Raw genomic sequence first — 27,648 nt, 5'->3', positions numbered from 1 at the left:
ACGCGAGTTTATATCTGACAATTCTGACTTTTTTCTCACAAACGTCGCAATTCTGACTTTTGTCTTGCAAACGCGAGTTTATATCTCATAATTCCGACTTTTTTCTCGCAAATGTCGCAATTCTGACTTTTTTCTCACAAACGCTGCAATTTGGACTATTTTCTCACAAATGTGAGTTTGTATCTCGCAATTCTGACTTTTTCTCACAAACGCGAGTTTATATCTCATAATTCCGACTTTTTTCTCGCAAGTGTCGCAATTCTGACTTTTTTCTCACAAACGCTGCAATTTGGACTATTTTCGCAAATGTGAGTTTCGCAAATGTGAGTTTGTATCTCGCAATTCTGACTTTTTCTCACAACTGGAGTTTATATCTCATAATTCCGACTTTTTTCTCGCAAGTGTCGCAATTCTGACTTTTTTCTCACAAACGCTGCAATTTGGACTATTTTCTCGCAAATGTGAGTTTGTATCTCGCAATTCTGACTTTTTCTCACAAACGCGAGTTTATATCTGACAATTCTGACTTTTTTCTTGCAAACGTTGCAATTCTGACTTTTGTCTTGCAAACGCGAGTTTATATCTCACAATTCCGACTTTTTTCTTGCAAACGTTGCAATTCTGACTTTCTCACAAACGTTGCAATTTGGACTATTTTCTCGCAAACGTGAGTTTGTATCTCACAATTCTGACTTTTTCTCACAAACATGAGTTTATTTCTCACAATTCTGACTTTTTTTTTTTTTTTTTTCGCAAGCTCTGCAATTCTGACTTTTTTCTTGCAAACGTCGCAATTTGGACTTTTTTCTTGCAAACGTGAGCATCTCACGATTCTGACTTTTTTCTCACAAGCGTCGCAATTCTGACTTTTTTCCTGCAAACGTGAGTTTGTATCTCGCAATTGTCTTTTATTCTTGCAAACGTCGCAATTCAAACTTTTTTCTCGCAAATGCGAGTTCGTATCTCGCAATTCTTTTTTCTCGCGAACACCGCAATTCTAACTTTTTTCTTGCAAACACAAGTTTGTATCTCGCAATTCTGACTTTTTTTCCTTGTAAACGTCGCAATTCTGACTTTTTTTCTCACAAACACAAGTTTATATTTCACAATTCTAAATCTTTTCTCGTAAACATCACAATTCTGACTTTTCTCGGAAATTCGAGTTTGTATCTGGCAATTATTTTTCTCGCAAACGACACAATTCTGACTTTTTTCTCGCAAACACAAGTTCGTATCTCGCAATTATGACCTTTTTCTTGCAAACGTAAGTTTATATCTCACTTTTTTTTTTATTATTATTCAGTGGCGGAAACAGTCTTCCATAGTCACTTTTGATCAATTTAGTAATCAAATAATTTAAAAGGTATTAAAAAAAAACCTAACTGACCCCAGACATTTGAATGATTGTGTATATATGAACAGAAAAAAATACAATAGAAGATATTTTATATGATTCCCACAGATAATCATTTTCCCTCAGTTTGTAACAAATAAATAAGAACAAATAAGACATTGTACTAGGACAAATGTTAAAACGCACAAGTTAATACCCACAGAATAACCAAAAGATCTTAACAGCATGTGAATACCAAGATATGAATACTGTAATAATATCATATTAAAAAGTGTCTACATAGAGAAATATACACCTACAAGATTTTACACCCAAAAAAGCGCTTCCAAGTTAGCACATCACCTATTCCTTTCTAGCCTTGAAACTAGAAAACTGTACTGTAGATTCAAGATGGGCAATGATGAGTCACGTCCCCCCAAACTTTAAGAAAACAAGATATTGTCAGTGTTAAAGTCCTACTTGTTGCCCCAAGATCAAATGAGATCTACATACACCCTCGCTAATACCCGAATCTTAGAATATCTAGTGAGGTCTAAGCCTGGCTGCAAGGCACAAGTTGTACAATTAGCAGAAACAGAGGTGCTGCAGTCACAGTGGCCGTTCCTGCAGTGCAGCTGAGAGACCCAACCAACAGAGCGCAGTGTCAACTCAACAGCATTAGACAGGAATAGGAACTGACAGAGTAGGAGGAGAGAGAGAATGAAAGCAGGGGTAAGTGAAGGAGAGAGTGGAGAACAATAAAAGTGTGGTCAGGAAAGTGGTCATTACTATACCTTAAGTAACTACCGAAATAGGCCACAATGTTAGAGTGCTTGCAGTCTTTCATCATGATTATTTCCTGCTGAACCACTGCGAAGTCCTCGCCTGTCGAGGGAACACACAGAGAGATGGGGACAAGGTGAGTGTGTAAACAAGACAAAGAAATTACCAGTGAACACAAACCAATGTATTACAAGGTATTACCATCTAATACCATCACAGTTTTACTTTAACTGTTAACTAGTCCAAACTAATAAAACAACCATATTTGATTAGTTGCATTTCTGGACCACTAGCAACACCAAAATAGCAAAAATTGCAATAGTCTGTTTTTAAACAGATTTATATCACACATATCACTACGTGGGAATTTATAAAGTATATATGAACCAAATAAATAAATACATAAAAGTACACATATCACCATACGGGAATTTATAAGGTATATTTGAACAAAAAATAAAATAAAATAAAATAAAATAAAAATAATACACAGATGTGACCATGTGTGCATTTATAAAGTATATATGAACCAAAAATAAAATAAAATAAAATAATAAAATAAAATAAAGATATTACACATAAGACCATGTGTGAGTTTATAAAGTATATTTGAACCAAAAATAAAATATCACAAAATAAAATAAAAATATTACAAATCTGACCCTGTGTGAATTTTTAAAGTATATACGAACCAAAAATAAAATAAAATATCACCATGTGGGAATTTATAAAGTATATATGAACCAAAAATAAAATTAAATAAACAATAAAAAATTGAATAAAATAAGATAAATTAAAATAATAAAATTAAATTAAAATGTACAATAAATTAAAATAAAATACAAAAATTACACATATGACCATATGTGAATTTATAAAGCATATACGAAAAAATAAAATAAAATAATAAATAAAATAAAAATATTACACATATGACCATGCGTGAATTTATAAAGTATATATGAACCAAAAATAAAATATAAGAAAATAAAATAAAATAAAATAAATACTACACATATGACCATATGTGAATTTATAAAGTATATATGAACCAAAAATAAAATAAAATAAAACAAAATAAAATATCACCATGTGGGAATTTATAAAGTATATATATGAACCAAAAATAAAATTAAATAAAGAATAAAAAATGGAATAAAATAAAATAAAAATGTACAATAAATTAAAATAAAATACAAATATTTCACACATGACCGTGTGAATTAATAAAGTATATATATGAACCAAACCAAAATTAAGAAAATAAAATAAAAAAAATATTGCACATATGACCATGTGTGAATTTATAAAGCATATACAAAAAAATATATATATATATATAATAATAATAATAATAATAATAATAATAATAAAATAAAAATATTACACATGACCATGTGTGAATTAATAAAGTATATACGAACCAAACATAAAATAAAATAAAATAAAATAAAATAAAAATATTACAAACATCACCACGTGTGAATTTATAAAGTATACACGCACAAAAAAAAAAAAAGAAAAAAAGTAAGTTATATTCTTCAGTTTAAAAAAATAAATAAATCCAGGCGAAAAAATTAATGTGTGTTTGCATTTGTTCGCTTGCATAAACTATGTTTCTCCCCAAATTTGTTGAGGGTTTGCAACAGTAATAGTGATGCATGACTCAGTAAACACTTCAATAGGGCAGTTCCTAACGAAAATTAATACCAAATCCTCCTGAAATCTACATATCGAAGCACTGGATGCTTGTTTAATCATGCATAAGACGACAGGGGAGGGTAGGGTGCTTATGTATATAATGCCTATACAGCACTGATCTCTCTTTAGCATTCAGAAAGCATCAGGCCCCTTGATGCATCGCTGTGGTTTTCCCCATTGACTGCTGATGCCCCTCATCTAAACTTCCTTTCTCTCTCAAACCGGTAACGTTCAGTTGTTATGTTAGCACAGCTCATTTGAAAGCCAAGAGTAACAATTGTTGTTGTAAAAGAAAAAGGAGGAGATGGAAAAACAAAAAGAGGGAAGACAAAGTAATAGGCAGAGAATGAATATCTGAAATGCTGGTAACTTATTGGAAGTGATGTAATCTCAGCTGATGGGTGACACGAGAAGGCAATCACCCATAATGCTCGTGTAGGGGCTTCTGGCCCGACTCCATCTGGGCTGACCTTGATCTCTGGCTTTGCTCTATAAATGTGTGCGTGTGAGCAGAGAGGAAGACGAGAGGGAGAGACAGATTATGAGAGATGGAAGAGAGAGCGGGAGAGAACAAAGTCACTTTGTTGTGACTGCTTGCTTAATGATGGAAGCTGCAGGCTCATTAAAAGTTTTTTTTTAACGGTTTTTCCTTGTTCTCTCCCACTGACACCAGCGACACACTCCTTTTACTCCCACATAGTGAGGCAGAGATAAATATTTTAACTTGCGTAATTCATTAAACTGAACAGCCCAAGCTGGGTGCAGGCACCAATGATCGCATTTACAAGATGAAAAGTCACTTATTAGTGCATTTACCCTTACAAAACAGTACAAAGTAGAACATTCTGGAATCTACCACGATTACATTTATATGGGATTCTTTGAGTACCATGTAAAGACCCTGGTATGTAAATGGAAAACATACAGTACCATGGTATTACCATCACAGGAAGTTTTACTGTAACTGTAAAAATAAATAAATAAATAAATACATACATAAATAAATATTGATTATTCAAAATATTCTGAAGATTTCTGCACCACTATGGTATCACCAAACTAAAATGCAAAAATAATGACTGTTGTCTTTGCAAAATTGGTAAAATTACACATGACTTTATTTATATTTATAGATAACCATTCTCTAAATAGTTCATTACATTGTATATTTTATTACATATAAAATAAATCTTAAGTTTTGTTCTAGTCAGCCATAAATGTAGTAAGCAACAATAAAATAAAAGGAAACTGCTATAAATGAAAATTAAATGCAATGCGATCAAAGTGTGATTATCTATTTTATTTCCAATTTTAACTAGACTTAAAATGAAAATAAAATATTTAAAATGTTAAATAAATTAACTGATTAAAAATAAAATAAAATAAAATAAAATAATAAAATAAATAAAATAAAATTGAGCAACTCCACAAGAATCCGTGTGCATTAACTGATTCAGATTCAAAGACATTTGATCAAAGTATGATTATTATCTATTTTCTAAGTTCAAATAGATTTAAAATTCTTGATTAACATGGTACTGTGTATAAATGTGATGCAATAAAAAATAAAATAAAATAAAAAACAATAAAATAAAAATAATAATAAAATAAAATAAAATAAAACAAAACCACAAGCATGCATGAGTATTAACTGATTTGGATTCAAAGACATTTGATCAAAGTGCGATTATTATTTATTTTATTTCTAAGTTCAAATAGGTTTAAAATTATTAATTAACATGGTACTGTGTATAAATGTGATGCAATAAAAAAATAATAAAATAAAATAAAATAAAATAAAATAAAATAAAACAAAATAAAATAAAATAAAATTAAATTAAATTAAATTAAATTAAATTAAAATTAATTTGGCCAACATCCGTTAACATTAACTGATTTGGATTCAAAGACATTTGATTAAAGTATGATTATTATCTATTTTATTTTTAAGTTCAACCATATTTAAAATGATTCATTAACATGGTCCTGTGTATAAAATAAAATAATATAAAAGTAAAGTGTTTTTATTTTTTATTTTTATTTTATTTCTAATTCAACTAGATTTATAATTAATTAATTAACATGGTACTGTGTATAAAATGCAATGCAGTTAAAAAATAAATCATAAAATCATAAAAAATAAAACTAAAATAAGATAATAATACTAAAATATAAATAAAATACACTGCAATTTTATTTTGAGCAACACAACAAGTATCTATGAGCATTATGTCATCCAGATTCAAAGACATTTGGTCAAAGTGTGATTTTCTATTTTATGTCTAAGTTCAACCTGATTTAAAATGATTAATTAACATGTTATTGTGTATAAAATCAAATGAAATCCTTTTTATAAGTCCGTGGGGTCAGCTTGTTTAAAATCAGCACCAATTCCAAGGAATATTTTCACTCCAAACCCACGGACTGAAGATAGGATGAGCTTTGAGAAGTTTAGCATAATGTCCTTTAAGTGTAGGTCTGCGCAAAAGACATTTGCTCCCTGAGGGAAGTGTGAAGTCGCAGCAGTGGGGTCAGGTGACACGCACTTCCTGCCGGGGCAAGTGATCCAGAGAGCGTTCCGCAGAGGCAGTGACATTTCCCTGCGCATATAGGGCAGATAGCTGCGAGAGACAGCGGGAGGTATTGCCTCTTACCTCCTTCGGGGGAAACAGAAGCAGCTAGCCTACTATTCACAGCGTAGGCAGCAGCCATGCATATCTCAAAGCAGGACACATGCTAATTGAACCAAACTTCTTAGTCAGGGTCTGATGGGCAAAAAAGGCCAGCTTTAAGACAAAAAAGGTCCCGCTAAGCAGCAGTTACATGAATATTGTTAGTATGCAGTGTGTTTTGTGATGTGAGGTATGTACTTAAGTGTTTTATGAGTGGCCAGACGGAGGGGAGGGAAGTGTGCATTGATTTGAGAATGGACAGTTAAGAGCCACACTTAAAAAAAAAAAAAAAAAAAAAATAAAAAAAATTCTTGGCTGCCTTTCTATGTGAAGAAGTGCTGTCTAGAGGTCTGGTAAATTTCCCAACCAAATTCCATTACTGTACATGGACACGAGCAGGCAAGGCTGCAGATAAGAGATCCTGATGAAAATGAACAATGATTAGTGGGATTTTTCTCTGTGTACCAACAGCGAATGACAAAAACAAAGGAAAGGAGTGGGCTTGTTTTTGCACTAAATTAAAACTAATTAGAGAGAAATTAAGTAATAAACAGACTCCAAACGCACAGTCACAACACCGCAAGCAACCATGAGCACTGAAATTATACAGTTTATTCTTATCTGAAGACATCTGAGCAAAATACGATTGTTTATTTCATTTCCAAGTTCAACGAAGTTCAAAATGATCAATTTAAAGGGGTCATGACATGGATTTTATTACTTTAATATGTTCCTTGAGGTTTACTTATAATGTTATAAAGTTTTTGCACAAAAAAAAAGGAATAAATATGTGGAAAAATTATTATTTTCAACCCTCATTCTGTCTAAAACAACCTGTTTTAAGGTGTGGGCCTTTTAAGGCTCGTCAGTAATCAGCCACTGTTATGATTGGCTAATGTCTTTGCATAGGAAACAATATCAACACTCCCTTGCTATTGCATGTGAGTATTTTGACAACATGATCAAAACGGTCATTTTCAGACAAAGCATTATAAAATCATTTTCCTTACAGTTTGTGATGCAGCTGCAGTCAGATCTATTACCACTTCAGTCTGGGCATCATGCCTCAAATTTGTTGCTTTGCTATACAAAAATGGTTTTGTTTATCAACATAAAATCCATAACTATTTGTCAGCACTGTCTGAAGATAATCTGACTCGATTTTGGTGACAATCGGACCAACGGTCAAGGAGGAGTTCGAAAAAGTAAGTAATGGAGGACAGGAAGTTTGGCCAGAATGGATATCTATGTTCTCGACACGACCCAAGGAATATTTTGAGACCAGTTTTATTACAATAGGCTAATAAAAATTCTTAAGCATTTCTGAAAATTTCATTATTAATGGTTAAAGAATGGTTTGCCAGTTTTGACCAATAGGTGGCGCTGTTACCAATTTGATGTGGCGTGGTCAGTGTGAGGTGACAATGGCATACAATGAGATACAGCCTCAGATGCAGTTTGCTATCTTTTTGGCAAATTCATTGATGCGTTAAACAAGAACAGTTTTGTATATCGACACAAAATCCATAACTTTTTGCCAGCATGGTCTGAAGATGATCTGAGTCAAATTTGGTGAAAATCAGACCAACGGTCTAGGAGTTCAATATAAAAAAATAGGTTTTCAATATAAATCAAAATGGTGAACAGGAAGTTTATGGCATTTAAGGCATAACTAGTATCAATGTTTTCAACATGATTCAACAAATCTACCAAGATCTTTTCAACAGGCTAATTTAAACAAAAGTATTATCACTGTTATAAATTTTATTATAACTTTTGACCACAAGGTGGCACTCGCACAAAACTTTTTCAGTACCATGAAGGCATAGTGTTAAAGACACATAAAGAGTTTCATAACAATACGTCAATGCGTTCATAAAATATAGCATTTTACAACAAAGTTCTAAATGGCTGAAATGAGAAAAGTGGGTATGGGTTGACTTGCCATGCACTAAATACACAGAATCTAAAGAGACCAGTTTTGTGATTTTTGGCCAAACCATTCAAAATGTATATGCCAAAACAGCCATTTTCATATCTCCTGACCACTAGGTGGCACTGCACCAAAACACTGCAGGTAGCCTCAGGTTATGTTTGTTATAACACACACCAAGTTTGGTCTCCATACACCAAACCGTTGCGAAGATTTAGACTCGCATCCATTTTTGCGTTCTCTTCGTTAAATTTGCTCACACGTTATTCGAGAACGGTTTAACTAACCAACTTGAACTTCATAACTTTCTGCCAGCGTGGTCTAAAGATGATCTGAGCCAATTTTGGTGTAAAAATCACACAAACTGTCAATGACGAGTCGAAAAAGTAGGTTTCTCAAACTATTAAAAACAGTGGAAAAGCTTGACTTTACGATTTAAAATTTTGGTGTCCATTTGACTCAACATAACCCAAGGATTCAGAGGAAAAAAATTCCATCTGAACTTTACGGTTCAAAAGTTATTAGCATAAAGATAAGTGCAAGTTTAGACAGTTGGTGGTGCTACAGGGTTTGAGTTAGAGACTCCAATTTTGCTATTGTGACATATCAGACAGTCCTCGATCAGTGTGACAAACTTCATAACTTTCCTGCAAATGGTTCTATGGGCTGCCATAGACTTCCAGAGCGGAAGAAGAAGAATATTAAGAACGCCAATGGATACAATAGGTTCCCCTAACTAACCATCCACTTGTTTTTGACACTGGGATCCTTCTGATATCTGTACAAAGATGTGAATGAGATGTTTAAACCAAACAAGTCAAAGCAAACGTTATTTCACTTTATTTGTCCTATTGATGACAGACTCATGTAGACTGTCAGAAAGCGAACGCCCATGTGTATACTGCATCCAGTGTAGACAAGACAGCAGCAGTGATTGTAAATAAAATGATAAAATGAACGATAAAAACAGCTTGATAAGCACAGTTTTTCCTATGCTTTCCATTAGGAGACGCATTATCATAATAAAAGGAATTTGAATAGACAAAATTATGCATACACCCAAGAGTGATCTGATTTTTGTTTTAGTTTGCAAAAAAACAAAACTGCACTTTCAGATGGTAACACTTTACAGTAAGGTTCACATTAGTTCATGCATTAGGTATTAAATAAAAATGAATCATTTATTAATCTTGGTAATGTTAACGCCTACATATACTAATAAATTAGCATTTAAAGTATTATGAACATACATGAATTAACAACGAATAAACAACAGTATATTTAGAAATTAACATTAACCCAGATTAATAATGCCTTGAAAAAAATGCACCTTTTAATATTTTCGACATCTAACTTTTAGAAAGTGCCCAACGAATCTGATCTGAAGCTTACTAGATGTCTTCTATCACTACTATATAGGACACAACAAACTTTCGAGTTGGTCTCTAGTCAGATTTTCGAATATAACGCCAGAAATGTGACTGAAAATTGACTTGAATCAGGCATTGTCAAGTTAAAAGGATAGTACACCCAAAAATTAAAAAAATGTTGTCGGAAATTACTCATCCACACGTCGTTCCAAAACCATATGACCTTGTGTCATGGTACGTGTCAAAGACTGACACAGAAGAAAAGAAATTGTCAAATAAAGTCATTATTTTTGTTTTCTTTGCACACAAAAGTATTCTCATAGCTTCAGAAAATTAAGGTTGAACCTTACTATTTTAATGATGTCCTTACTACCTTTCTGGGCCTTGAACGTGTCAGTTGCATTGCTGACTATGCGGGGTCAGAAAGCTCTCATTTCATCAAAAATATCTTAATTTGTGTTCTAAAGATGAATGAAGGTCTTACAGACACGACATGAGTGTGATTAATTAATGACAGGATTTTCATTTTTGGGTGAACTATCCCTTTAATGTGTGTAATGTGTGATACAGAAAGAGAAGGTACAAACTTCTACCGTACCAGAGAGTAACCTTTGGTACTCACTGTTCTAGTTATTGTTTACAAATTGTGATTCAGAAGTTGGACTACAAACAACTATACGGTGCAACGAGCACTGCCATAGTTCTGTTCAAAGCAAAAGAAATCTAAATAATAAACAATTCTGAATAAATTTCATTAAAGCCTGTCATCGCACACAGAAATGGGACAAGTTTGCGCTCTTGGGCATGTTTGTAGGTGTTGGATAGCAAGAGAGACTGTCAGGGAGAGGCGCTCAACTGTCACTCCACTAGACATGCGTGTCAGCGCGCATATGTGTGTGCCTGGCTAACAGCGTCGCTGACGTGACAGAATGTGTTGTAAGTGTTAAAGTGCAAAAGTATGTGTGCATTAGGGTGGGAATTGAATAAGCTTGATTGGTATGAAGGATATATTTACTTTAGTCTGATTTTCCATCACCCACTTAACAGGGATCCTGTCCCCATTAGCACTCGGTGTGTGTTTTCAGTCCCACTTTGTCACCAATTTTTAGCACTTGCCCATATCTGATGTCAAGTGCTTTTCAATCGCTTGACAATTTTGATTGTTCTACAAAGGCAGCTTATAGAAAGCTATTGCACTACCAGTCAAAAGTTTATGAACAGCAAGATTTTTAATGTTTTTTAAAAAAGTCTCTTCTGCTCATCAAGCCTGCATTTATTTGATCCACATTACAGCAAAACAGTAAAATTTTGAAATATTTTTTACTATTTAAAATAACCATTTTCTATTAGAATATATTTCAAAATGTAATTTATTTCTGATTTCAAAGCTGAATTTTTAGCATCATTACTCCAGTCACATGATCCTTCAGAAATAATTCTAATATTCTGATTTGCTACTCAAAAACATTTATTATTATTATTATGTTGAAAACAGCTGAGTAGAAATTTTTCACGTTTCTTTGATGAATAGAAAGTTCAAAAGAACAGCATTTATCTAAAATAGAAATCTTTTGTAACATTATAAATGTCTTTATCATCAATTGAATTGATCAATTTAAAGCACCCTTGCTAAATAAAAGTATTAATTTCTATAATTCCTTATAGAAAAATAAATAAATAAATACTGACTCCTATGATACCTTAAAATGGTATAGTGTAAAATGTTACAAAAGCTTTGTATTTCAGATAAATGCTGACATTTGGATCTTTCTATTCATCAAATAATCCTAAACAAATTACTCAACTGTTTAAATATTGATAATAATACTAAGAAATGTTTCTTTAACGGGAAAACAGCACATTAGAATGATTTCTGAAGGATGATCATGTGACACTGGAGAAATGATGCTGAAAATTTAGCTTTGATCACAGGAATAAATTACATTTTAAAAAAATATTAGAATAGACAGCAGTTATTTTAAATATTAAAAAATATTTCACAATATTACTGCTTTTGCTGTATTTTGAATCAAATAAATGCAGGCTTGGTGAGCAGAAGAAAATTCTTTAAAAACATCAAATATCTTACTGTTCAAAAACTTTTGACTGGTATTGTAGATTATATTGAAAAATGAGACATTCTAATTCTGCCAATTTGGCGCTTTAGAAACATTTCTTATAGAAATTGTTTGTTAAAATGCCTTTACAGTCACTTTTGATAAATTGAATGCATCACTGCAGAATAAAAAAAATAACAGGAAGTTAACAAGTCACACTTGTTCAAGTAAATAAAAAAATCTGATAAAAATAGACATGGAAAGTTTAGCATATGTCTGAGAGTAAGAAAACAATGTGCTTATCTCGAAATGCCAAACAATTTAGAATAAAAATCATATCCTTAAAGTATTAATATTTGCAATGATTGTCTTTCACAATAGTAAAATGATAATATTAAGTCTAAGAAGGACTCAGTGACTCAGTTATCGGTCCATAAAAGCATAATTCAATCTGATACCATCCAATATTCTAACCACAGGACAATTTGAGAGTCATACATTATGCTAAATACAGCTGAAATTCACAAAAACTGGATATATGTATGAAAAACATCAATTAAAAAGTGACTATCAATCACTTTGTCAAAGGAAAATGTAAAAACACAAGCTTGTCCTGATCATTTTTCCAAAACTTTGCCTAAAAGCTTTGTTATAGCTGCCAAACAAACTAAAACAAATGATCTTGTGCTTAAATAAAACTTTCTACAAGAAATGTTTTATATACTGGTTCATGTCACATCACATTTTGGAGCATTGATTTGTTTTGTAGGTCTGTAAATGCAGTCTGTGTTTTCTCACTGTAAGACTTTGGACCCACTTTTTCCCTAATATTGTGCGTACATCAGCAAGATATTTTTCTAAAGCTCTTTGTTGACAGTGAACCAGCTGCACCTGCCGTGATGCAAGTCTCCATACTGCACACACACACACCATCCAACACATGCATTAAACACACACACAGCCAACTCTGTAGGGACTCTGGGTTCTGGCACTCTCCCCTCCCATTACAGCGAGTGACATTTCTGAGGGCCGCCGACCTCCGAGCCCATGCATTTTAAATGAATGCCCTGCACGCCCGCAGTGCCTCAGTGCTCCCAGCCGGCTAATACCAGACCCACCTCTACTCCTGCACATCCTAGTCCCTTTACACGCCTTACGGGAATCAGAGCCAACAAAGACACAGCATGCAAACGCACACACACCTAATGTCACTCTGAATAGTGGCAGAACATTGTCCTGTTTTTTCAATTGCAGGTTGGAGGATGAAATACAGGCTGTGTCTCAAAATCTAGCGAGATGAGTCATGTCCACTGAATACATTTGAGACATTCTTTTAAGCTGGAAATGCACCTATGATGCCGACTAGATAGGTAGCTCACTCAATTTTAAGACACAACCACAGATGTCTTTTACTCTGCAGAGGGACTTGAATCACTAGCATTATATGGCAAAACAGTCAGTGAATGTGTGTTTACGATCTGAATCGAACGTGACGAGATAAAAAGACTATAAGAAAAAGAATCGCAAAAGAACAACAGGCTGCACACAAAAACATACAGCGTGAGCAGTATAGTCTGATTCATAAGAAAATCACTCTTAGTTGCCGATACTTTTAGTGAAGCATTTAAAAAGACACGTTCTGCGTCCCAATTCACCTACTGGTACACTATCCTGTACCATAAAAATATGTAGTCTTTTTATGTAGTGTGGCAGAACAGTAGGCAAGCTCCTTCATCAAGATTACATCTTTCATTCTGTCAGCGTTTAAACTGACCTGTCAATCATCTTATCACAGTTAATATCACCCACATTTCATTTCCTACTGTTTTGCAGAGAAATGATGTAGAACGCTGATCTGCCAGTTGCAGGTCTTTCGTGCCGAGAACTCTACTCATGTGTTCGCCCAATGATGCATTTTAAAGTTATTGACCAAACAAATCTTTATAAAAATTCACAGTGTTGTCGCAGATGAAATGTAATGTGGATAACATTACATTTTTGTTTTTTCATTAGGTTAGATATGGGTTATTAATAAGGATGTGACGAGATCTCGTGACAATATCATGTTCTCCAATTTATTAAAAACAACTGGGATTTTCAATGTATCCAGCTCTTGTTTAAATGTTGTTTATTACTGCATATAATTCATTAAAATGGAAGTTTAATTTCATAAAGTTCTAAATGCACCTGCATTTTTTTGCATTTTGTCTTCTTCAGTTCAATAAAAGACTATTTTCTCTATAGATTTCATCACTGAGGATTTCTTAAGAAAAGTTTAAAAATCTCGTCTCGTCTCGTTCTCGCGAACCCAGTCTCGTGTTTCGTCTCGTGGAATAAGTGTCTCGTCACACCCCTAGTTATTAATCATTCAAACCCCTTAAACCTCTAAACCTCTCTACTTAACCATCAGTTTAGCATGTCCGCCATGCTTGTAGTTTTTAGACTCTTTTGTTTGTAGTTCTAATCAAATCCTCATCCAGCACGCAATGGGTTGTAGGCAATATTAGCCGTTAGCTGTTCATGGATCTGAAAACAGCAAACCATCCTAGTAGGGCCCTATTGTTTCCAAGATGCGGAAAACATGGACAGCTTCACAGAATCCAGTCATAAAAACAGAATTTACTGTATAACACAGATTGTCACTGAATTTGCCAACTTTTGGATGAATAAATAAAAAGTAGGTTAGTACACTTAAATCAAAACACAATATGGACTAGTGTATGTGAATATTAGGCCGCAAAAGTACTATTTAAATGTGAATCCTGGATGTTCTGTGTTTTTCTGTGTGAATGAATGACGCAGACGCACAGTTTCGTTTACTACACACAAAATCTCTAGAACTGCTTTGACAGTCACTTCATGAGCATTTTACTGTTTCTTTTGAGAAATACTATCTTCATATCATTTACAAACACAAACTTAAAAGCCTTCACAGCAACCCGTCAAAATAAAAGTTTGGTTTAACTTGAAGAAACAGTGACAGTGTAATGATAGTACTACTACTAATAAAATTATTATTAAAACATTATTTAAAGAATATTTACCAGAAGAAAATATTTACTGGAATTTATTTACCAGAAAAAAAAACAGAACTTCTGAAATAAAATAAAATAAATGTTTTAATTAAATCGATTATAGATTATTTTGATAATGGAAAACACAGGATTTTGTAAAAATAAAACTGAATTTACGAAAAAAAAATGCTATTTTTGTCAAACATTTAATAAACTTTTAATAAATTGCTTTTAAACTGTGTATGTTTCATGATTTTTAATTGAAACATTTAAACAGAGTCTAGAAATTTTAAAACAACAACAACAAAAAAAATCCTCAAAAATTAAATTAAAAAAACAAACAAAAAAAAAACTGAATTTGGGGGAAAAAACATGTATTTCATAGGGCCCTGCCATCCATAAGTGGAATACTCATTTCAACATTCTACGATTTAAAATACACTAATACTATTTTGACTACTAGGATGGACAGTATGCAAATCAAAAGCTACTAGTCTGAGGCTATGTTTACACTAGTGCATTGGATTGCTGTGTTGCTGTGGATTAAGTTTGTTTGTGAAGGGAATGCGCCTCCCGATCTAGATAAGCGCATCTATGATCGCGTAAATCATTCGTGATCCAGCTTCACCTACAGCAGAAGTGAGTATAAAGGCTTTTTATGAATCCTTGCGATCGCCTTTCCTAATAACGTGCTAGTTAGCAAGTTTAGCAGCTAAATGCGGCAAAAATAAACAGGCTCGTCACTCCACAGAGAGAAGAGAGGGGCGGGGCGAGCAGAGCTAATTAACATTTAAAACAGCCTCGACCAGATCAGGATGATTTTTGTAGAGCTCATTTTGACAAGGTAAAAAAGGTGTTGTTTTACACAACCATTGAGAATTTTTATCCAAAGTATATTATAGACTTTTCATTAAGACCCTAAAGAATCATATCAACTTGTGGAAAATGGGGATCCGATGACCCCTTTAAGGTTTATAAGTATACAAGTATGTAAGTATACATATTTTTAAAGAATAATGTGGCACTGAAGACTGAAGTAATGGCTGTTGAAAAATTCAGCTTTGCTATCACAGGAAAATTTGTATATATTAAAATAAAAACAGCTATTGTAAATTCTACAAATATTTCACAAGATTACTGTTTAAATGAATCAAAGTAAATATTCAGTGAATATTATAGTATCTTTATGGTGCTCCATAACAAGATTAAATCAAAACATGGGAACATCTGGGCATAAAGGTTTTCCATCTACCCTTCTACATCCAAGAAGTACAAATCTGAAGGAGAGAGGTGAAACTGTAGATTTTAAGTGTCCACACTTGGTTGGCAGAGAACATTTTGCCTGACCACACTTCCTACAGTAGGCAGCTCGAACTTGTCATCATGAATATGCTATACCACGAGCTGACATTAAGGGGGAAGGAAAGGCAGGGTAAGTGCTTGCTCATGAGGTCGCCCTTCTTTTTATGGTAAGAATAGCCTTTGCTGTTCAGCAGTACACCGACGCAGGTGCACAAGCTCACACACATGCACCTCAGTGTTTGCCTATGCACACAAGCGTCCGAATACACAATCAGACCCGTGAGCTTGCATACACACAAACACACACACGGAGAAGAAGGTTGAAAAAGATACCCAAAATTGATTCCATCTACAGGGCTGTTTCAAAGTGGCAAATCGCTGCTTTCTGAAGTCCAATATGATAGATTCATCAATTTTGAATGAAATGTATGAGACCAACATAGCTTGAGCCAACCAATCCACACACACAGAGAAATAGCAGCACATCTAGATGTAGCCTGGTCATTGCGCTTCTCATCTCAGGCCAAGAGCGAATCTCATCGCGCGTCGACACGTCCCCAAACGCCCCCACACAAACTCACCCTAGGTCTTGATGTTTGTGTTGGCATGTCTGTTCGCAAACACATTTATTGGGTCTTTTCAGACGATCCCCTGTTGATTATGTGAAACTAATGAGCCAAAACTCAAAGCCGTGTCCTGATCCCCACGGTGCCGGAGAGGAAGGAGACCCATCCTAAAAGCGTGTGTTGTCCTCCCCCACCATGATTCGTAAAGGCCAGCTCAGAGACATTAATGAGTTAGAACGGCAAAAACACCTATGCGGTCGAGAAGACATGGTGCATGTTAATCAGAACTGTAAATTGATGTCAAAGAGGAACAAAGACATCACTATAAAATCAGATCTATGGGATGTTAATATCCTTATCTAATTAGGATGACTTCCTACTGACTCGCCGAAGAGGTAAGGGTAAATGTGGGACTAATAGTTCATTCATTTGTTTATCTTGGCAGGACACGTTCCTTGCAACCAACACAATTAACAAGATATAATAAAGGACGACCCTCAGGGTACATAACTACTGTACCGAACGAGTAGTTAGCAGCCTTCATTCGCACACCGTGACGACAATGACACACCGCTGACAGCTAACGACGTGTAGCGTCCTGCGAATAAACAAAGGTGTTGACATTTGCTGTGACTGATTTGATTTAATTAAAATTTGGTCATAATTTAATTTGCTTTGATTTTGTTGTTAAATAGTGCACATTTTGTTTCAGTGAATATTGTAAAATAAACATTGAGCCATTTTATGTACATCTTATTTGCTGTCTTTGCATTTTTGTCTATCAGTCAGTCTGTCTATGAAGTAGGGCTAGGTGATATGGCAAAAAAAAAAAATCCAGATTTTTTTTTTTACAGAATATTTGACCAATTCAAGATTTCGATTTTGAAGTTGTAAACAAGGTAATTCACTTGTAATTTTTGCTAATATTCTTATTATTTAAAAAAAAAAGTAAAGAAAAAAATGTAAGTTCTACAGATCTACTATAAAGATAGATTCAGAAACTAGTATTGTAAAAGAAAATTCCAGTAATATTAATTATTAAATTAGATGTTTAATAGATAGATAGATAGATAGATAGACAGATAGATAGACAGACAGATAGATAGACAGATAGACAGATGTCAATAATTATTTATATGGAACGATGATAGATAGAACAACAGAATGACAGATAAAATGATAAAACGATAGATGGAACAATAGACAGAGACAGAGAGACAGACAGATAGAGACAGGTAGAGAACGACAGACAGGTAGATTGAAGGACAAATAGAACGATAAATAGAACAATAAATAGAACGATAGATAGACAGACAGACAGAGCAATAGAATGATAGACTGATAGATAGATACACAGACAGACAGACAGACCAACAGAACGACACACAGAAAAATAGAATGACACACAGAACGACAGAATGACAGACAGAAAAATAGAGCGATAAACAGACAGACAGAACGACAGACAGAAAAATAGAACGATAGACATACAGACAGAATAACAGACAGAAAAATAGAACGACAGACAGACAGAAAAATAGAATGATAAACAGACAGACAGAACGACAGACAGAAAAATAGAATGATAGACAGACAGAAAAATAGAACGATAGACAGAGACAGAACAACAGACAGAAAGACAGAAAAATAGAACGATAGACAGACAGAACAACAGAACGACAGACAGATAAATAGAATGATAGACAGACAGACAGACAGACAGAATGACAGACAGACAAAAAACAGAATGATAGACAGACAGACAGAACGACAGGCAGACAGACAGAAAGAAAGAATGACAGAACGACAGACAGACAGATAGAATGACAGAGAGACAGACAGAGCAACAGAATGACAGATAGACAGATAGACAGACAGAACAACAGACAGATAGAACGACAGACAGACAGAAAGATAGAACAACAGACAGAATGACAGAGAACGACAGACAGATAGACAGAGCAATAGAATGACAGACAGACAGATAAACAGATACATAGACAGACAGACAGATAGAACAATAGACAGACAGACAGAACGACAGACAGAACGACAGACAGAATGAACAACAAAGAACGACAAACAGAACGACAGACATATATAGACAGAGCGTCAGAGACAGGCAGACAGAGACAGAACGACAGACAGATAGACAGACAGACAGAATGACGGACAGGTGGAACGACAGACTTATGACAGACAGACAGACGAAAACATGGCAATTTGTTTTTATTAAATATTGTTATATTAAATAACTATTGATTTTCAAAGCAAGGCATAAAAGCATTTTTCAACAAGTAAGAAATCATTTCACCCAGTATTTTGTTGTTTTGTTCAATGTTTGAAATATAATTCATCTTCCACTATGATCAGCATGTTGCACCATTAAGAACAAATTTAGTTTTCAAGCTTGCATTTAAAGACACACAATATATGGTTCCAAAGCAAAAAAGACAACCAAGTGAGACTGATACAGCATTGATCCAGCATGTATCAGTCATCTTTTAAAATTTAATGCTTGTTTTTTTCATACTCTTCAATAATAAAGACCCTGATTACAGCAAGGCTCTGAATCATTTTGTGTACACAATATTTTTGTGCATATTTCCCACCCATTCAACACGAACAGCTTGGACACAAGCCTGAGCAGGTGTTTCCAAAACACTCTGACTAAATCTAGCTCTTACATCTGAAACCCAGCTTAACAGATATCTGGCACAGCTACGTGTCCTATTCCAACAGGGGCATCTAAAAGCCACACACAAATACAAAACCCTCTCTTATCTCAAACTACAGCAGAGAAAGCCAAGAGAAGGGCCTCCAGAAACCCCCATTCCCCTCTCATTCGCTCTCGTCTCTGGTATGAGAGGCATGTAGTAATTACCAAGGCTAAAAGCTGACTAATGTACTGTGTGCATCTGCATCTATGAATGTGAGTGGTTACTGAATTCTTGGTCAATGTTTAAACCAAGCACCCTAATCGTTCTCAGCGCAAAACAAACAGACCTGTAGATTTAGTATCATAAAAAGTAAAGTGAACAAACCCTGAGGTAATCACGATTCATGATTTTATCATGGTTCTTTGTAATGTTTGTTTTACTACTTTGCAAGTTGTCTTAGCAGTACTTCCCTATTTTTATATATACAGTTCAAGTCTAAAGTTTACATACACTTTGCAGAATCTGCAAAATGTTAATTATTTTACCAAAATAAGTTATTTTTCATTTATTAGTACTGACCTGAATAACATATTTCACATAAAAGATATTTAAATATAGTCCACAAGAGAAAATAATAGCTGAATTTATAAAAATGACGCTGTTCAAAAGTTTACATACACTTGATTCCTAATACTGCGTTACCACCTGAATGATCCACAGCTGTGTTTTTTTTTTTTGTTTAGTGATAGTTGTTCACGAGTCCCTTGTTTGTCCTGAACAGTTAAACTGTCCACTGTTCTTCAGAAAAATCCTTCAGGTCCCACAAATTCTTTGGTTTGGGTTAAGAGCTGGGGGGGTGAAAACTTTTGAAACAAACGAAGATGTGTACATTTTTCTTATTTTGCCTAAATATCTTTTTTCCCCCATTCAGTACTGCCCTTCAGAAGATACTTACGTTTCCCAGAAGACAAAATAGATGAAGTTTACCCTGATCTTCAAATTCCAAAAGTTTTCACCCCCCAGCTTAATGCACCGTTTTTCCTTCTGAAACATCACTGAGCTTTTGAATGGGGTCATTTTTATAAATTCAGCTATTATTTTCTCTTGTGGACTATATGCAAACATCTTTTATGTGAAATATCTTATTCAGGTCAGTACTAAATAAAAATAGCATGCACTTTGCATGATCCCTCTTATTTTGGTAAAATAATTAACATTTTGCAGATTCTCCAAGGTGTGTGTAAACTTTTGACTTTAACTGTGGCATTTGTCATTATTTTATCTTTGCTTTATCATTACTTTACTTGTCATTCCTGTAATTTTACAAAGTGAAACTGTCCTGGACATCGAAAGGAACATTTTGCTGGTGAGGCTTTAAGAACTCGAAAAGAGAAGGCTTTGGGTTTTATCTCAAACAAGCAAAAAAAAGGTTTGAGGTCTGCTATTGTTCCTCTAGTTACTGCTGGCACAGCAAAACAGCACACAAATAGAATCGCTATAAAATCAAAATGAAAGTCGCACTCCACTGGTTTCCTTTAGGCAAGAAGATGTCATTCATCAATCCAGGTGGCTGGTGGATAAAACAGGTACATCCTTTACTGTGACAGTGATATTCAATATTGTCAAACCGTATCAAACCCCAGACCCCCATTTGATGTCGTCTCCTGCTTTGGTCTGGGTTTTATATCAAAAGCTTTTTCACTGACACAAATAATCTGGGTTTGCCTTGATCAGAGCGTGAAACCTCCATCGTGCATCTGGACACCACGGATGGTATCCCAATTCAAACACTTGGCCACTCTGACAAGTCTAGGCCGCTTTCGTAATGAATTTATTTTAAACTTCCTCAAGCATTTGATTTGTATGCAAAGAGTAAACAACTACCCAATGCCAACACTGATGAGGAAGAAACAAAGAATGAAATTTCCATAGGACTTTATTGACTAAGAGCAAAGTTCTTGGTTCGTCCCCTCATTTAGGTATGAAAGCAAATGCTTTCATCCAAAGTGACTTACAGTACATTTACTAGGTAAAATCCCCATAGAACAACCTGAGGTTAAGTGCCTCACTCAAGGACACTTGGTAAAAGCTCAAGACTCACTCCTACAGGCCTCAGCTTTAGCCACTTCGCCATACCAGCTCCTAAATCAATGCTTCCCAGCCTTTTTGTCCTAAATCCCCCCACAGCCTCATCAGTAATGCTCAAGTAACTTTTCATTGACATCAAAACTAGAAATGTTTTTCTTTTAACTCATATCAACAACTATGACATATCTGCCACTAGAGAAACTGTTAATACGTTTATGGTTACTAAAGCCATTGTAAAACATTGCTGTTATTGTAAACGGTAATTGAAATAAAGCTGAAACGAAAAAAAACGAAAACAAACAATAGATGAAAAGCTAAAAAAAAAGTTAGAAATATTGTCTTATTACAACAGTGTTTTAGTGCCACATTAAAAAAAAAATTAGAATAAAGTCAAAACAATGAGAATAAACTCAATGTTTAGAGAATAAAGTTGAAATTACAAGAATTAAATCGTAGCAATTGAAGTTATAGCCTATATTGCGCAATTGCACAATGTAAACGTGAAGGAACATCAGAAGGAATGAAAACCAAGAAAACAGTATAGCCTAATTCGACTTCATTCTCGTAATATTCCAACTTCATTCTCGTAATACTCCGACTTCATTATCAAAATATTTCGACTTCATTATCGCAATATTTCAATTTCATTATTGGAATATTTCGACTTCACTCTCATAATATTTCGACTTCATTATCATAATATTTCGACTTCATTATCAAAATATTTCGACTTCATTATCAAAATATTTCGACTTCATTATCAAAATATTTCGACTTCACTCTCATAATATTTCGACTTTATTCTCGTAATATTTCAACTTTATTTTCGTAATTTCAGCTTCATAATCGAAATATTTTGACTATATTCTCATAATTTCAACTCCATTATTGAAATATTTTGACTTTATTCTTGTAATATTTCAACTTTATTCTTGTAATATTCAGACTCCGACTTCATTCTCGCAATTTCAACTTCATTATCAAAACATTTCGATTTCATTATCAGAATATTTCTACTTTACTCTCATAATATTTCGACTTCATTCTCATATTATTTCAGCTTCATTATCAAAATATTTCGACTTTATTTTCATAATTTCAGCTTCATTATCGAAATATTTCGACTTTATTCTCGTAATATTTCGACTTTATTCTCATAATTTCAGCTTCATTATCAAAATATTTCGACTTTATTCTCGTAATATTTTGACTTTATTCTCGTAATATTTTGACTATATTCTTATAATATTGACTCCATTATTGAAATATTTCGACTTTATTCTTGTAATACTTCAACTTCATTCTTGCAATATTTCAACGTTATTCTTGTAATATTTCGACTTTATTCTCAAAATATTTTGACTTTATTCTTGCAGTATTTCAACGTTATTCTTGTAATATTTCGACTTTATTTTCTTTAAAAGCACACAAAATTACTAAAACTTAGACTAAAATAAAAAATTCAAAAAATTGCCCCCCAGGAGGAAATCCACTCTATGTAATTTAAATGGATAGTTCATCCAAAAATGAAAATTCTGTCATTAATTACTCACCATGTCGTTCCAAACCCGTTAGACCCTCGTTCATTTTCGAAACACAAATTAAGATATTTTTGATGAAATCCGAGAGCTTTCTGACCCGGCATAGACAGCAACGCAACGGACACATTCAAGGGCCGGAAAGTAAGGACATCGTTAAAATAGTCCATGTGACATCTCAAGCTCTTGGATTTCATTAAAAATATTTTAATTTGTGTTCCGAAGATGAACGAAGGCCTTACGGGTCTGGAACAACATGAGGGTGAGAAATTTTGGGGTAACTATACCTTTAAGTATTTAATATGAAAGTCATAGTTCCATTAATAAATGTAATTTAACTTAATTTCAGTTTTGAACAGGTAGGTAAACAGCAAAATTAAAATCTTCCCAAGTACACTCAAAATCTGTTTAAAAACCCCCTAACTAAAATAGTCTGTCTAGGAGTGCACAGAGAGAGAATATGATAATAGATCACGGAACAGACACCAGATGAGAGCAAAATCGGTTTCGTCTGAAAGGGAAGAGATTTTCTTACCTGGCTCCAGTTTAATGACCTTGATAGCAGCCAGCTCTCCCGTAGTGACATTACGGGCCTGAAAGAGAAAAACAACAGCACTTACTCAACAGATGTCTCAATGTAAATAACTATTATTACGCCTGAAAGACTTCAGATGTGATCGGAGCAATCAGCAAGCCCTGATTCTGCAGACGACATTTGCACTTCCTAGGAAAACTCTTTATACATGGTAAAATGAGTTAGACACTGTTTTTGGTTGTAAAATCATCATCAGCTAAAATATTAATGCAAATGTGCTTCCTGCACAGATTCCATGCGAGTCTGCTTAGCTTAAAGCCTTACATTAACATTGATTTTCAATAGTTTAATTGTCAATAATGCCTACAACTAAATTGTATGTTTAAATAGGGTAAACATACAATTGAATGGATGCTTACCGAATTAGCACTGTGTCAATATGTGCTGTGCATACTTTTGCATTTTCCTGCAGCTTTTAAAAGACCGTTGATCAGCGCTCGTAGAGCAGAATGTTAATTTATTCGCCTGCCTCAAATCTGAATAGTCACATGGGCAGAGGCACAGACATTTCATGATTCAAGAGAAAGTTTCATCACCTTTAAAAACCAAATACAAACAACCACTGCTTTACTGATCAAGACAGGGCAAAATATGCCAGCCTCAATATCCACACCAACGGCCAGACTAATTTTGGCTCCGAAACACTGTTGTTCAGTCCATCACGACATTATTCAATCACGATGTGGCAGCAGGAAAAACATTAGACAAAATTAGCCGGGATTCAATTAAGATGTCATCGGCGAAGTGGTCAGAGTATTTCTTTTTCCTTCTCCTAGCAACAGCCTGAGATCTGACAGCTAGGCGTTGGCAGCAGTGAAAACAGGGGGTGGGAATAGACCGAGACGAGTATTAGCGGGCAGACCACGGCTGACGGCGTCCCACAGGAACAATGCACTGATGAAGTGCGCTTTGATAGAAAAATCTCTGTGAAAAAAGCATCAGGAATCACAAAATGTCAAATTAAAGGGTCTAAATTCTCACTGACAGTTTGTTTGGGCTACAGGGAGTAGAAGTTCTCAACCACCAGCAAAAAACATGGTTAAAATACTAAATGTGCAATCATATCCAAAACAGTCCATCCAGAATTTAGCATGGGTCATCTAATACTTTCATTAAAAAAAAAGTTGTTAATTAGGTGGTACCTTTTTTTACCCCTAAAGCGTGCATACTGGTATCCTGAAGGTACATATTAGTACCCAAATTGTAAATAGTAGTGCTTTTTGAAAAGGTATTGCCCCAGTGACAGCTTTTGTACCTTTTTTATGAGAGTGAATCATTAATTAATAAGCAAGTCTACATTTTCTCTTTTTTAAACTTTTGGTCTTCACATTTGCATTAATTAGGGGTTCAAGCGCATAGCTGTAAAACCCTATTATAATTGTTAGAATGGCCCAGGATCAGCAATCTCCACATAAAACTGATAGGTCAGACCAAGCCGCAAGTCGTAGAGACTTGAAACTTAGAGGGATGGTAGTACTCACACCATCTACAATGTCACCAAAGCTCGCCCCAATCGGCCTGACTGTGGCGGCACAGCAATCAAAAGTATGAAATCGCTCATAACTCCTAAACTGTTAGCCACAGGCTCAAGTGTCTTATATTAGTGAAACCCTTGGCTCACAAACTTACATTTAGGTCTAGGTTTTTCACCCAATCAGAACCAAACCAGTGCAGAAAGATTCTCTGTAGAGTGAATACCAATAATTATCAAAAAAGCTGAACTTTCGACTCTCCGTCATGACGGGACATCAAAAGGGGCAAAGCCACTTTTACCAAAACACCTATAATTCTTGAAAGGAAAGAGATATTTTCGCCAAACTTGGAACACGTATGTAAAAGCTCAATCTGAGGTCTCAGTAAAAAACAAAACAAAAAAACTCTAAGTTTGGCCATTGGTGGTGCTATAACTTAAAATCAGCTATAACTACGCACCCATTTGTCCGACTGACTTGTAAATTGGTATGCTGTGTCTTTGTCCAAAGTGCCACAAGTGTCTATGAGGAAGTATCTCAAAAAACATGGCTGCCATCAGCCTTTGATTTTTGAGCACCTATTAGTAGGGCTGTCAACGATTAATCGCAATTAATCGCATACAAAATAAAAGTTTAAGTCTGCCTAATATATGTGTGTGTACTGTGTGCAATTATTATGTATATATAGATACACACAAATTAATGTGTATATATATATGAGAAATATGTTATTAATATACAAAATGATTTTATTTATATATAATATAAATTATATAAAAATTATAATAAATACATATGCCTGTAAATATTTCTTAAATATATACATGAATGTGTTTGTATTTATATATACATAATAATTATACACAGTACACACATATATATTAGGCAAACTCAAACTTTTATTTTGTATGCGATTAATCGCGATTAATCGTTGACAAGGTATTAGACAAGGTTAACAGACCGATTAGAACAAAACTCGTGGAAATGTTCAACTCATAGCCTTAGATGTCAGTACGAACTTAACGTTTTACGCCTCTGTAATCACATGGTGTTTCACTTTTCCACACAATATTCATATAATTTGATATACAGATGATCTCATACTGAGCAACTTTGTCTCAAGAACCACAGCTGCAAATCAAATAGTTCTTTAAATATTCTCGATTATGTAAAAAAAATACTTTTGCAAGCAAGTCCTACGTTTTTCCCCTGATCAGAACCAAACCATTGCAGAAAGATTCTCTGGAGAGTAAATATAAATAATCACAAAAAAAAAAAAAAAAAAAAAGTTTAAATTTTGACTTAAATGTTGTGACAGGATGGCAAAACATCATTTTTAAAATGGAAAGATATTTTTGCCAAACTCGGAACAATTATGTAAGAGCTCAATCAAAGGTCCCAGTATAAAAAAAAAAAAAAAATGGCATGCCATGTTTTTATCCAAAGTGCCACAAGTGTTTATGAGGACATTTTTGAGCACCCATTAGACGAGGTTAACGGAGGCCGACTGGAACTAAACTCGGTGGGTATGTTCAAACTACTTTTGTGAATTAGTCCTAGGTTTTTCGTTCAACCTCAATATAAGCACAGAATTCTCTGGATTCTCTAGATCAATAATTATCAAAAAAAAAATAAATAAATAAATAAAATTAACTTTACACTTTGCTTAGCAATAACAGGGTGATTTACAAAATGGGAGAAAGATACACATTGAGAAAGATACTGATGCATTCTCCTGTGTTTGCGCAGATTTATAAATAATTTACCTAACAAATCTGATGAAAAGGAACATGTTGAACGTTATAATAAACCCAAACTCACAACAATATGCAGAGATGGAGTTTGAGATACTTCACAGCAGCATTTACTGAACAGAAACGCTCTAAGACGCACTTACGTAACCTACATGCATGTAAATAATTAAAGCGCATATATTAAACTTGCATGACATATATTTATTTCATTTAATCACAGTGCTTGTGAATTCACAACAGCAGTATGCTTTACTATGATTTCTAAATGGATTTATTATATCATGCAGCCTTGAAAAACGATCTAATAATGAATTTCATGGATTCTCGTACACGGGTCCCTTCCGGTATTTTGCCGGTTACTCGACACGGGCAAAAAGCAATCGAGGATTTTTAAAAATCGAGTGGTAGAACTGAATAAAGGAATCATGACATCTATAATATTTTATATTTTAAATGTGCTGTGATTTAGCATTTTTAGACCGTTTACACTGCAAAACCCTTTCAGAAACACATCTTAAAATTTACAATGTAATACAGCGACAGAGCTTTTCCTCCATATTATGATGTACTTCATACAAAACAAAACAAACGCATAGACAAATCATTCACAATAACATAAAAAAACGTCAAAAACGTTCAAAAATGGTTGGATGCAGCATTTTTAAAAGTTAAACTAGCTCTTATTTAACATGGCAAACGCAGCACTCTTGGTGCAAAATGCTGAAAAACTGATGCAATGGTCAAAGATGTCCATCTAGTGCATGTCTCATTGAAAAAAAAATAGCTGAACACAAACCTTTTTGAACACCC

At 34.1% G+C, this 27,648-nt stretch overlaps 1 protein-coding gene across 6 annotated transcripts in view; it reads right to left on the bottom strand.

The window, feature by feature from the left end:
• The window catches only part of map4k3a (mitogen-activated protein kinase kinase kinase kinase 3a), a 99,048-nt gene that overhangs the window by 52,815 nt on the left and 18,585 nt on the right, over positions 1–27,648 (bottom strand). For all 6 annotated transcript variants that reach the window (XM_051123339.1, XM_051123341.1, XM_051123340.1 and 3 more), the window contains exons 2-3: positions 23,553–23,610; positions 2,128–2,218 (exon numbers count right to left, since the gene is read on the bottom strand). In XM_051123339.1, the coding sequence (XP_050979296.1) occupies positions 2,128–2,218; positions 23,553–23,610 (149 nt within the window). The remainder of the gene's footprint in view (positions 1–2,127; positions 2,219–23,552; positions 23,611–27,648) is intronic.

Source organism: Labeo rohita, chromosome 11, assembly GCF_022985175.1.
Source record: "Labeo rohita strain BAU-BD-2019 chromosome 11, IGBB_LRoh.1.0, whole genome shotgun sequence".
Taxonomy (NCBI): domain Eukaryota; kingdom Metazoa; phylum Chordata; class Actinopteri; order Cypriniformes; family Cyprinidae; genus Labeo; species Labeo rohita.
This window is presented reverse-complemented; position numbering and strand designations above follow the sequence as displayed.